Source organism: Delphinapterus leucas, chromosome X, assembly GCF_059928025.1.
Source record: "Delphinapterus leucas isolate spDelLeu-1000000601 "Yukka" chromosome X, BTC_Dleu_Yukka2, whole genome shotgun sequence".
NCBI classification, from domain to species: Eukaryota; Metazoa; Chordata; class Mammalia; order Artiodactyla; family Monodontidae; genus Delphinapterus; species Delphinapterus leucas.
The window spans coordinates 30475673-30488854 of NC_143150.1; the positions used below are offsets into that span (position 1 = coordinate 30475673).

The 13182-nt window shown below is 45.6% G+C and overlaps 1 protein-coding gene across 1 annotated transcript in view; it reads right to left on the reverse strand.

Annotated features, from left to right (window-relative positions):
- Positions 1-12410: 12410 nt before the first annotated feature.
- LONRF3 (LON peptidase N-terminal domain and ring finger 3) overlaps positions 12411-13182 on the reverse strand; it is a 38076-nt gene continuing 37304 nt past the window's right edge. Inside the window, exon 13 of the mRNA XM_022562940.2 lies at positions 12411-12636. Within this exon, the coding sequence (XP_022418648.1) occupies position 12636 (1 nt within the window). The 3' untranslated portion in view covers positions 12411-12635. The remainder of the gene's footprint in view (positions 12637-13182) is intronic.

The window sequence follows — 13182 nt, forward strand, 5'->3', positions numbered from 1 at the left end:
GCCTCCATCTCTTTGTCTATAAAAGTGGGGAAAATATAAGTCCCTACTTCTTAGAGTTGTTTTGGGGATTGAAACCGATAATGTGCTTAACACAATTCCTGGCACGTAGAGAGTGGTCAAAGAATATTAGCTGTTATTATCTAAGGTAAAACAAATGCCAATGCAGTGGAAAGTACATGTTGTCCCAGAAAGAGCACCGAACTGGATTCTAGCTCTGATTCTGCTACTAAATTGCCATAATGGCCTTGGGTAAATGACAAAAATCTCTCTGGACTTTATTCACTTGTGAAAAATGAAGACCTTGGACTAGATGGTTTCTAAGGACCTGCCCAATTTTAAGTATCATTCCACAATAATTCCGTAAGTCCCCTATGACAGAAAAGTCCACTCTCTCTGCTCCCTACTAGCCCAAAGGTAAGAAAAACTAAAATGCGTCAATTACTGGATTTAAGAATATATCCATGAGACGATCAGAGGCAAAGTTGCAGAGGCTCCTCAGCGGCACTGCAGACCTTTTCTGCCCATGGCTGTAGTCTGTCGTGAGGGATGGATGACAGCGGGAGCCCTGCAGGAACCTGCAGGAGAAGGTTGGCACAGTCCAGGGGTGCGTCATGAGCACACCGAACGAGGCTGAGGAACCCGCGCCTTATCATCGACATTTATGTGCCTCTACCCTTCGCATGTGGAACACATGGGGGTGCTTCAGAGGCACCCCCATGATAGTTCTTTGATGACTGCGTCTGGAACAATTAAAACATCGCACTGATCTAGCCTTTGGCCTTGTGCGTATGAACCATTACCGAAAATTTGTTCCTGAAAAAAAAAAGCTCTCTCCAGAGCCTGGAAGCCTGTCGATTTCTCATGACTACAATCCGGAATTGAAAGGCTGTGTGGAAAATTGGTCCTTATTGATTTGGGGGGAGGATATTAAAAGCACACCCAGTCCTGAAATTGTCTCTCTGCACCTGTTGTAGAAAAGACTAAGCGACATTTCATAGAAGCTCACTTGCAGACTTCCCTTTCTCTGGAGGAAAAAAATAAAGAAAAAAAAAGGTAAATGTAGAAGTTTAGAGGTAAACATCTCAATTACCGTAATGTGCTGTTTCCAGAGAAAGAAACTAGCAAAATAGCCTTCAGTTCGAGGGTTGGTCAGTTCCATTGGTTGAGTGTGATGTCAGGGCACCCAAGGGATACCTATAAGGGATGTCAAGTGTGCAGGGAACCCAGAGGGGACCCAGGGGGCACCCAGGTGGCCAAAGGACAGGTTCTACCGACAGTGAGGAAAGGCATCATGTTTCTATGTGGCTTGGACAAACCATTCCATTAGCATAAACATGGAGAAACCTGGGACACCACTTGCCCTCACAGAAGTGTAACAAGCGGGAGGTAGTTACTGCATAATCCACTCCTTATCGTGTACAAGAGAGGTACAGGGAGAAGCCCATGTGATGTTTCATGCACAACTTTGTGGGGTATGTGCCCTTTGATGTGGTCAACACATGCTTAGGGTCAGCCCTTCGCTTGAGAAGTTAGATTGGATCACTGCCTCTTCCTCCAGGGTGATGAGGTTTTGAGGAAATGATTCTCAATAACCAAGCTCATAATAGAGAAACTTCCAAAAATATTTCCAAAATGATTTGGGGGAATGACTTAATAATGACTCACACTCATTCAGTACTTATGTGTGACAGGGACTCTGAAAATTTCTTTATATGATTGATCTTGTTTAAACTTCACAGTAATCCTCTGATATACACCATGAGGTACTATTTTCCCCCCATATTGTAGCCAAGGAAATTAAGCCTCAGACAGAGGAAGTCATCTATAGGTAGTAAATGACAGATCTCTGTGACTCTAAAGCCATCATGACTTCTGTCATAATAGTAATAGAAGACACAGCCCCTTCGTCGAAGAAGAACTAGGAAGAATATGGGGCGGGGATAAGGAACAAGGCTTATAAGAAGCACGCACACCCTCTCTCCTTGTGTCTGTGACTCAGCTGCAGCTGTGACTCACAGAAGACTGAAGGTCACTCAGCAACTTGGAAATGACCTGGACTTCAGTATTAGAGCCAACACATGAGTGCTGTGGCACTGGTTGTTATCCCAAACTGACCTCCCTCACCACCACTCCCACGGAATTAAACATTCTTCCGTCTCCCACGCCTGCCTTCTCTCAGACAAATGTGATCAAAGACACAAATAAGGTGCCTGATTGTGCTGTTTGGGGGGGTGGGGAGGGCAGAGGTGGGTTCTGAGACACAAGGGAGGTTGACACAGAAGCAATTTCCAAGGTCCAAGAATTGGGCAGCCCCCCAGACCGGTCTCTCAACATTCACGTAGCTGGTGAGAATGGGGACTTTGGCCCCTCTGGTGGGGCTGGTGTTGATCAGGTGACAGACTTTCCTCCCACAGGATGCTGAGAAAATAGAATGCATCTCCTTCTCTCTCTCCTTCATCGTATTACCCAGACTGGGAACAAATTTCTCTAAGTCAAACACCATTCTCATCCACAGGTGCAAAATAAAGTAGCTGCCTTATATGAGGCTCTGCAATTCCCCACATTTAGCGAAAGTGGGTTGATTCATCTATTTACATCTGGTTTGCAGAGGTGTGGCTGAGATAAAAGAAACTAATGGCGGGTATTCATTTCCAGCAGTCTCTATACTTATCATCAATTTTCTACCTGAGCATAAATGGGAATTTCCGGTTGTTGTCATAGGTTTGGGATGGGGGAGGCTGAGGGCTGCGCGGGACGTGTCTCCTGGGCAATCTAGCCCTTTTAGCCTTGGTAAATCCTCAGGTTCCCAGGCCTAGGTTTTTTGTTGTTTTTTATTTGTTTTTTTGGTACCCGCCAGCATGCAATCCTGGTCTTCCTGTGTTTTCTTGCCCACACATCACTTTACTCTCAAGTACATCTGGCTTGTACTCATCTCCACCCACCCTTCCCCCCCCAAAAGGAGGCCTGCCCATTCTTGCCAGGGAACCAGACCAGCAGGGATTACCTAGTCTGAGTAGCACCAAGCTTTTCAGAATGAAGCCTTAGGCTTTCTGTTTTCTCAGGTTTTGTCCTCCCACTCTTTAGGGCACTCCCCACCCCCGCCCCCATTCCTGAAGACATGTACACAACATATATACTCCCAACCCCCAATCCCCATCCCAGGTTGAAGGCCTTCCTGACAATAGGGCCATATTACACAGCCTCAGGCTCCTCCTTGATAAATGGGCTGAAACCGTCACTCATTCCAGTTATATAACCATTGGTCAGCCAATTCCCACAAGGCCCATCTCAGACTTAGTTGCACCTCGTAATTTAATGATTTCATAGGTTACAAGAGGTGTGGCTGCCAGGTTGCTATAGAAACTTTTGCTCCACTGACCTTTTTTTTTCCCCCCTAATAAAATGTTAAAACAAAGTTAAATCAACTATCCAATAAGGAATTGGGTATATTTTAAGTATAATGTGCTCTTCCACACCGCTGAATGCTTGAAAGCCTTTTACCTCAGACAATTTGTCTCCTGGGTTTTTTGTTTTGTTTTGTGTTTTTACATTTTCAATCAAATAATCCTACTGAGTTCCCCCAAAGGAGAAATAATAACCTGAAAATTACCCTTAATTGTGTATGCTCTTGCCAAAGGACTGTCTTCAATGTCATGCCTAGACTCCATAGGCTGGAATGGAGAAGGAAAGACCAGGGCATTTATAAGATATGGCAAAGAAGAGTTGGAGGTATCGAAGTCTGGCGAGCCTGAGGTCACACCGCAAAACGATCAGCTAAAACTATGTTCTAGGCCCAAGGGATTAGGCCACAAAAGCCCTGAGTCCTGTGCCTGGGAGACCAATGAGCAGAGGTAGGGGCCCAGGCAACCGGAAGTCAGGCCCCAGGCAGGTGGCTGAGGAACAGTGTAAGTCCCTAAGAGCAAAAATGAACTCGGGGCTGGATAACTGCCTTCTGATATAATGTTGGGGACCATAGATGCCTCCTGTCCAGGAGTGGTGGCACCAACTAGTAGCTTGGGACCCCCTCATATCCGTCTCCCAAAGTTAGACCCCCTCATATCCGTCTCCCAAAGTTACCCTCAAATAAAAATATTAAAAGCCTTCTTTGATGAGGACAACCTATATTTTAAAATATTGGGTAAAAGTTCCAAAGGACCATATTTGGAGACTTCTGGTTTTCCTACTCCCCCACCTAAATAGAAGTAGTGTGCTAGTTATATAAACTCAGCTTCAAGCCAGCCCCCGGCCACACGGAGTGCCCCTGCTTCTTGGCCCAACTCCCCACCTCCCACTAGTAACTATTTGTTGCCCTTAATAGATATATAGATATTCTTTCTTTATAGATATTTTAGAGCTACCGCTTGGTCTCAGGATGACCCTTGGTTTCCAAGTAATAGAGAATCAAAGGTTACACAAAAATAATGTCGCATTTTCCTTATTTACCAGCCTTCATGGCTGAGTCCAAGAAGGGCTGGGATAGGGCAGAGGGGGACGCATTCTAAGGCAGCTTTCATTCCCAAGACAGCCCAGACTAAGCAGGGCTCACAGCTTCCTTCTCCCAAGGGCCCCACTTAGGACTGAATGAAAAGGAAGGAACAAAAGGAAGTGGGAAAGAGAAAAGAAAGGAGCACCTCAGGTCAGGTGTTCCTCTTGAGAGCACCTCCGATGGCTGGAGCACTGCTCAAAATTACCTCAATCCTGGGAACTCTGAGGCCATCACCCATCCAACCTTGAATGTGCCTGACACCTAGAAACTTCTGCAGTTGAATTACTCTCAGGTTACAGATGCAGACCTGAATCATAGCGGTCAGTGGTCTTAATCATAAGCCACAGAAGCCGTCTCTAACTGATATAGGGAGAAAATGTGTTTATTTAAAGGTTCTTGGTAGCTCACAGAATCCCTGGGAGAGCTGGGGAGCAAGCTAGCTGTAGAGCTAGCCCACCCAGGACATTCCTACAGTTGCCTTCAATGGGCACTAGACACGGCAGCCTGACCTATTAATGCTCTCAACGTTGAATTCCATCTTGATGCAACCATTGCTGCTGCTAGAGAGGCTCTGCCTCCCCCAATATTCATCAGTGGGGACTTCCTCAAATATTGGAAGGGGGTTTAGAGTCTGGGAAGTTCAAAAGAAAGGGGGTGGAATTCATTCACTAAGGCTGCCATAACAAAATAACACAGATTGGTGGCTTAAACAACAGAAATTTATTCTCTCACAGTTCTGGAGGCTAGAAGTCCAAGATCAAGTGCCGACAGGTCTGGTTCTCCTGAGGCTTCTCTCCTTGGCTTGCAGATGGCCACCTTCTCACTGTATTCTCATGTGCCCCTTCCTTTACTTACAAGGACACTGGTCAGATGGGACTGGGACCCATCCTAGTGGCCTAATTTTAACTTATTTAACTCTTTAAAGGCAGTATTTCCAAATACAGTCACATTCTGAGGTACTGGGCGGGGGTGGGGTTGGGTTATGGCTTCAACATATGAATTTTGCAGGGGACACAGTTCAGCCCACAACAGGGACAAATGTTTATTTCCCCAAGTTTGCCACCCTGCACTATTACTCTGGGAGGACTCACTGCTCCATCCCCTTGACCCTTCTGGGGGCAAACCAGGTTGTCTTCCCCTCCCGCAATCTTATCTAATACCAGCTACTTTTCCTTCTCTACCAGTCCTCTATTGAGGTCCCAGCAAGTTTTGTGGCTGCACTTACCCAAATTAATACATCTGGAGTTCTTAAATCTCCTGATCTGATATTCTTCTAGATGAACCATTGAACTTCAAACTCCTTCCTCTAACAGCAGTTGGTTCCTATATAAGGTATCAACTCATGTCCCAAGGACCAGATGGGTGGGGATATCCAGGAAGATATGACTATCATGTTCCTCAAGATAAGCTCTGAAGAAAATGATTTAGAATGTGGTCCCACTGCCCTTAGAGGGATCACAGTGTATGTGCACCACTGTTAACCTAAAAAAAGTTAGGTACAGGGGCAATGTTTTCATTATCAGAAATACACTATCTTCTTTTTGCAATGCACTTCTAGGTCAACGAGGAGTGTTAACCCAAGAGTTTGTCTATCTAGTGCTCATTTTGAAAAATTCCATAATCCCATTTTGTAAATTGGTAGTCATTCATTTTCCCCAATGGATGGCTATTATTAGAAGTGACCTAGCTAAAATTCTGTTTGAAAAGAGTAAAATGAGCTGGTTTTATTTGTGAGCCCCACATATACATCTCTGGACTCGATGTGATGACCACTTTTCTTTAGCCATACAGACAGAATGTTCTACCATTTAGCTCCACAGCTAAGGGATGGGAGGGGTGGGGAGAGGTGTAAGGCTACTCCTGGAAAAGGAGGGTTTTTGAATGGTGGAAGCCAGTAGAGGATAGAAGGAGAGTCAGAATGAGACTTTTAAAAATTATATAACATGGCTTCCTGAGGTGTGGGTTTTGTTTCTCTTTTGGCAAAGCCAAAATCTATGGGGACCATAATCAAAACGCAAAGGTATATTGGGAAGCCATAAGGAAGCTCTTCAGGAGAATAAGGCAAAGCCTGTTTGTGGGAGATGCTGGGAACCATGAGCTGGGCCAGGCAGAGGATGACGAGGCACGCGGTGTTCGGAGGCTAATGGGGAAAAAGGGACGCTGAGACCAAAAGGCCAGAATGGTGTAATGTGAGCCTCAGAAAATAAGGGCTAAAGGTGTAAAGGAGGGAAACCGGGTGGAAATATAACTATGGATCCAAGATGGGAGAGCTCAGGTGTGGTGGGGCAAGGACAGAGACTACCAGACGAATAAAACAGGGGGGAAACCAGGAGGTGAACGTCCAATTGGCTTTAGCTTAGACCCCAGAGTCAGAGAAAGACTATTTCAAGAAGGGCCCGGGTCAGAAGGCAGAGAGTAAATAGAGCTGCCTATGGTCCTCTAGGCAGGATGGTCCATAAATGCATGTCAGGGGGCTCTAAGAGGCCCCAAATATCTGTACCTATGTATATGGCTTTCAGCAGATTCTCAAAGGCAGAACGACTTATATACATTTTCTATTTACACAGAATGGCCCCAGAGAGATTCAGTGAGTATTTACATTTGCTTGTTTTCTGGGTCAATTCTAGGCTGTAGCCAAATGGTCAGCATGCTGGGGAGACCAAGTCAGAGGGAGGTGTGGGGTGCAGTCCTCAAACTGGTCAAGACTGGGAAAGTTGGTAGTTTGGGTCCTCATACTGGTCAGACTGGGAAAGTTGGGAGTTTGGGTCAAGTTCAAATTTAGCATGTGGTCCTGATATGCTGAACCACCACCAAATCACTGGTATATTATGGGGCTCTTATGTTAACCTTGGTGACCTCAAACAATTATGGCTTAGAACTTCCTATTAAAGAGTGTGGACTTTACATTCACACTCATAGTGAAAGCCAGGCCTATCCCTAAATCTTCAGGGTCCAGAGCAAGCGTACCAACAGAAGTATGTGTATCATGTTTATACATATTGAAAAGTTGCAGATAAAGCTAACAAAACGTTAAATAAAATAATATTCTCCTACCTTGACAACTATTCCTTTATATTGATAAAATCAAAACATTATAACTATGGTTTTCACATGTGGAAAATTAGTAAAATGCCAAAAACTAAAAAAAAAAAAAAAAAAAAAAAAAAAAAGAGCGTGGACTTTAGTGTGTAGAAAGTTCTTAGACAGAGAGCACATGAATGGGCTTCATTGATTCCGAGGAGGTCTGTAAACTGTATATATGCAAAGTGTATTCAAAATAGTGTGTATGCCTTTTTCTAGAGAGCAGATACATAAAGTTCTGCATTTGTGTGTGACACAATAAAGGTGATAACTAGCAAGATACAGCAATATAAAGAATGATGAAACAACAAGGTCCTACTGTATAGCACAGGAAACTATATTCAACGACTTGTCGTAAACTACAATGAAAAAGAAAAAAAATATATATATATAGCTGAATCACTTTGCTGTACACCAGAAACTAACACAATACTGTAAATCAACTATACGTTAATTTTTAAAAGTTACAACAAAAGAATGACGAAATAAGGTTAAACGATCTGCTTGAATGACCAAAAAAGTCGGGACAAGGTTGTTTCAGCCTGGAAGGGTTTTCAAGCTCGTGCAGTCCCTCTGGAAACTACAGTGCGGGTCAGAGCTGTGAAACCGAGGATGAAATTGACAGTACTTGTGAGAGGCCCTCTGCTGCCAGAAGCCTTATGTCAGGTCAGGGCAAAACATGGCCGGGGCAGCTAGGAAAGTCATTTGATCAAGGCCTTACATTCACGACCGACTTCAGGGTTCGAGGTTATCTCACAACGAGGCTATTTTTCATACATTCACAGAGTTTCACTGATAGGTCTGGACAAAGACACCATTCGTCATACGACTTAAAGCTTGTGTCCCATTTTCAGACGACACTACATATAGTGCAACACAAATTAATTTTTATATAAATACTGGATTTATCTTGTGAACAGTAAAGTCATGCTGTATTAAACTGCTCTGTAATTAAATATGTGAATGTGTTACCACAAATTTTGTAACCTTATCTTTGGCATTTCCTCATATTTTTGTTTGTTTTAATACATTGGAAGGATCATAAAATGGAAGTGGTCTGGGACTTTCTCAGCTTCTGTGATTTTCTCACTTAATGGTCAAGTTCAGCCATACATCTAAGCCCCTAGGTGTGCCATCCTGTAGTGGGCAGGGAGAGAGAATAAGCTGGTCAGAGAGAGGAGAGGATGAGTCCCAGCCAAGCCAGGGGAGGAGCCATGAGGACACCTTTGATGGGAGAAATCTCCCTGCCATGGTGAGAAAGCAGCACTCTGGAAGCAGACTGCCTGGATTCCTATCTCCCTCCACAGCTTGATTGCTCTGTGCCTTTGAGCAGGTTCCTTAACCTCTCTGAGCCTCAGTTTCCTCTTCTATAAAATGGGGATGGTAATGGTATTTGCCTTCCAGAACTCTTGTGAGCACTAAAGTGCACTGCCTGGTACATAGTAAGCACTCAATATATATTACCTGCTTCTGCTACTGTTATTATTATTTACCCTTGTGTAGTGGTGGTAAAAGTGAATCTCTCTAGCTGGGATCTCCTGGGCTGAGGACCTGTCAGTCCATTTTGTCATGACCTTAGTGGGATGAATGATGAGGATTCAGCTGCTTAATTCCACAGAAATCCTAGGCCGGGGGAATAGTTTCAGGCTTGTGGTTTGAAGGGGGTGAGTGTGGAGGGATGACCTCAAACAAAAGCATAGAGGGGATTGTTGTCTATTACGTCCATTTCAACAGCCGCTGAAAAGGTTGGTCTGAAAATGTCTTGTCGATCACACCATCTTGGCGTCCCCAGAAGACTCTGTTAAAGCACGAATAAATTATCTAAGAGCCCAAACCAGAAATCTGGACTCCTAGAACTTTGCATGTCCACATGAATTAGTTTTCAGGATTGCATTTTCCTGAAAACAGCTATTGGCATTGGGGGTGAGCTGAGAGTTGGAGAAAGGAAAAAGACCCAGAGCCGGTGCTGTGCTGGTAAAAATGTAGCAAACGGCTCCCTGGGAGAGGGCCCCTAATTTCCAGTGTGCTACCGTCACTGATGAGAATGAAAAGTAGTACAATTAGGAAGTGATAAACTTTGAGTATCCATTACTTTGTTTTTAACGTAATGTATTTAATTGTAAGTTTATACGACTCGTTTTAAAATAATGGCCGTGTTTAACAACCGCCTTGTAAAATTTCTGAAATCTTAACAGTTGGCTTTTGTGAGCCAGCTCCAGCGGCCCACAGCCAGGGCCCTGGCTTATGTTTGGTTGATCAAGGTGAAGAGATTCATCTGGGCCCATTGTCCCAAAGCCTTCAGGTCTTATAAATCACAACCCTCCACTCCAGCCCTGCCAACTCCTTTCTTTCCCCACTCCACCCTGGCCTCCCCACTTCTGAAGGTTCCAATCACTCCGCAAAGCATGTCCAACCCACAAACCCTCACTTCTCTTTCTCTCGTCCAAACCCTAATGGGGCTCCTGGGCTCAGCAGCAGGAGTCAGGCTGTGCCGAGAGGACTCCCGTGGCGGTTACCCCACAAACCCTGACTTGGCTGGCAGGCTGGGCTCTCACACGCTAGCCCTGCAAGAGAGCAGCTCGTGGTTTCAATCAGGATAAAACACAAGTGTGAGGCACTGGGCCCTGCTTCCCTGTCAGGAACCACCGTGCCTTGAACCCTGTGCTCTGCCGGGCTGAACTGCTCACAATATTCCACACGATTGGCTGATGGACCACTAGACTTTTTCATGTGTTTCTTCCGCCTGGAATGTTCTTCAACCCCTCCACCCTTTCATCTGGAAAATTTCTCGTCCTTCAGGATTCAGCTTCTGCACCATCTCCTCCAGGAAGCCTTCCCTGAATACCTCCCCAAGCAAGATTAGGTGACTTTCCTTTGAGGAAAGTAATGCTCTGTATGATGCTCTGTGTTTTCTTCCCTAGGCTGTGAGCCTCTCAAGGAAACAGACATGTTGTGTTCTTCTCTGTAGCCCAGTGCCTAGCATATAATGTGTCCTGTAAATACTTGTTCCATTAACAAGTGAATGAGTTGGAGGTGCTACGCCCTTCAGGGCCTGGACTAGGAATTACCACTGTCGCTGAGCCTCTATTTTGCTGCCAGTTCCTATAGGCAGAAAGGCCTCTGGTGAACACCCTCCCATCTGAACTTTGAAGTAGAGGTGAGCATCAGAAGACCCCCCTTTTCCACTTATTTTTGAACACACGTCAAAGATTTTATTTAATTCATAATTAATGAGGGAACCAGTAAGATGTCACAACCTGTTCTAGGGAGAATTCAAAGTACCTTATTCTACTTTAAAAACCCCTTCATCTGTGGATTTATAGCCCTGTATTGCTGATGGCCAACAAACCCCCCTGCTTCAGGCATCTGGCCCCCAGTGGGAAAGATTAGGTAGACAGCCTTCTTTTCTTTGTGAAGCTGTTTCATTAATAATGAGGCTTTAAAATCATTCAGGAAAGATGGAAGTGGACCAGTCACTCGATGGGATTACTGGACCTACGAACCAACCTTGAAATCTCTTGCTTCTGGTCTTCCTGTTCAGGTAGATAAATGTCTGTTGGTGGGGGTGGGGAGGCAGTGGTGGGAATACAGCAAACCCAAGGCCCGAGAAGTGAGAGTGGTGGGCTTCATGAGACGCAGTCTAACGACTGTGGAGTGAGACAGCCTGGATCCCAAGCCCAGCCTCCCTGCCTCCCAGCTGCGTGGCCTTCAACAAGTTGCTTTATTTTTCCGAACCGCATCCTCCTCCTCTGTAAATGATGGGTGATAACAGCACCTACCTCAGGACCAACAAGATAATGTGAAGCACAGCACCCAGCACATTGCTCACATTTGGTAAGTGGGAACTGCTCTTTTGCTGTCCCCCTTACTGCAGGTTCCCCAACCGAGTATCCACCAGCTGAGTTGTTCTCCTGGGTCCGTAGCACCGCATGGTGGGCAGCTCATAATACTGGTTAAGGGTGTGGGCTCTGGAATCACACTGCCCAGGTTTTAGTCTGTATGACCCTAGGTAAGTAATGTGCTGCAGTTTACTCCCCTATAACATGGAACTAGAGATCTACTTCCTAGGTCATAGGGAGGATCCCACAAGAAGCTAAATATTTAAAAACCTAGAAAAGAGCGTGGCATGCAGGAGACACCCAGTGCATCTTAGCAGGGTCTTTGAAAGCCTAAGGGTTTAAGAACGTGACAGTCATTGCTTCCTGAAGACATGACTGCAGTCTTGGTTTGGACATAAGTGGCATCCCCAATCAGGATGGAAGATCAAATCCAGTCACCATGAGAAGAGGATGCCTGAAGTTCTGTCTAGAAGGCGGTGAAAAGGAAGTCACTTCATTTGTCATGATTAACCATTTCCACACCCTTCTTTCCCTCCCTCCTTCCCTCCCACCAGTTGGAACTCATCCCTGTAGACTGCCGGAACTGAAGAGCTTAACTCCATTTGTGCACTTCATGCTTCCCTAGCCCTCCTCCCTGGTCCTCTTACGAAAGTGCTCACGGGCTTGCAGGAGGAGTACGTGGTCCTGAGAATGTAGTTGCACGCCAGGTGTGGCAATGGGCGTCCTGATGGGTCAAAGGGGGCAGTGATCTCCCCTGTTCCCGAGACCGTGCTGAGTATTTCCGTAACGCACCTCTAATATCCAAGAGAAGCAAGATTTTTATAGCGAAACTGGACTTCTGTTAAGTAAGCTATTTGGGGACTTAATTTCATTGCCCTTGTGGTATCCAGAAATTGTTGATATTGCCTTACTGGGAGGTAGGTGGTGTTCTGCAGGAGGGCTAGAGGGCAACACTTCAATAAGCAGAGGAAAGGGTTTTTCAGGGCTTTCTAATGCAACAATGACACTGGCTAATACATGTGTATAAGTGGACAGTAAACATGGGTGGCCAGTCAATGGGAGGATCAGTTGAAATGGGGAAATCGGCAGAAAACTACGAAGGGTGGGAGAGGTGGGCTCCGAGATCCAGAAGCAGGGCTCCTTGGGGCCTCCGCTCTTCTGCCTTGACCAAGGCATGGCTCTGCACGGGGCTGACCATGGACAAGTCTGGCTGGGAAGCTTCTGCATTGCCTGGAAGAAGCCAATATGGAAAGTATTGACACCATCCCCTTCCCATCATCCCACCTCAGCCCCTCCTGGAGTTAAGAACTCATAAAACATAAGAGGGGAAGGAAATGTTTAAACATCTGAGAGCCTGTGGATTTAGGGCATTTGTCCTTCCCTTCTCTTGCTCCTATCTTATTTTGAGACTGGGAGTTCCTTCTAGGGAGGCATCTTTGGCCCTGGAGAACTCAAAGGGTGGATCCCAGAGGAGAGGAAGCAGCAAGTGTTGGCTTTGGCTTTGCTCAAACAAGACCTTCTTTTTCAATGATCCAATCCAGTTCTCCAGAAAGGATTAGGCAGGCATTCTGGGCAGAAGAACTGCCTCGGAGGGAAGATTGTGCCTTTGGCCAGCGTGTGCTCTATCTCATGAGAACCAGACGGTAGCAGACGAGGCACAGAAGGGCGAAGTCCAACAGAGCCAAGCATCCCCTCTGGGCCCTGGTTGGCAGGAGCTCTGATTTTTCTCAACTACCCGAAAGATCCTGTTACAAAGAACAAGGTCAGGCCCAAGTG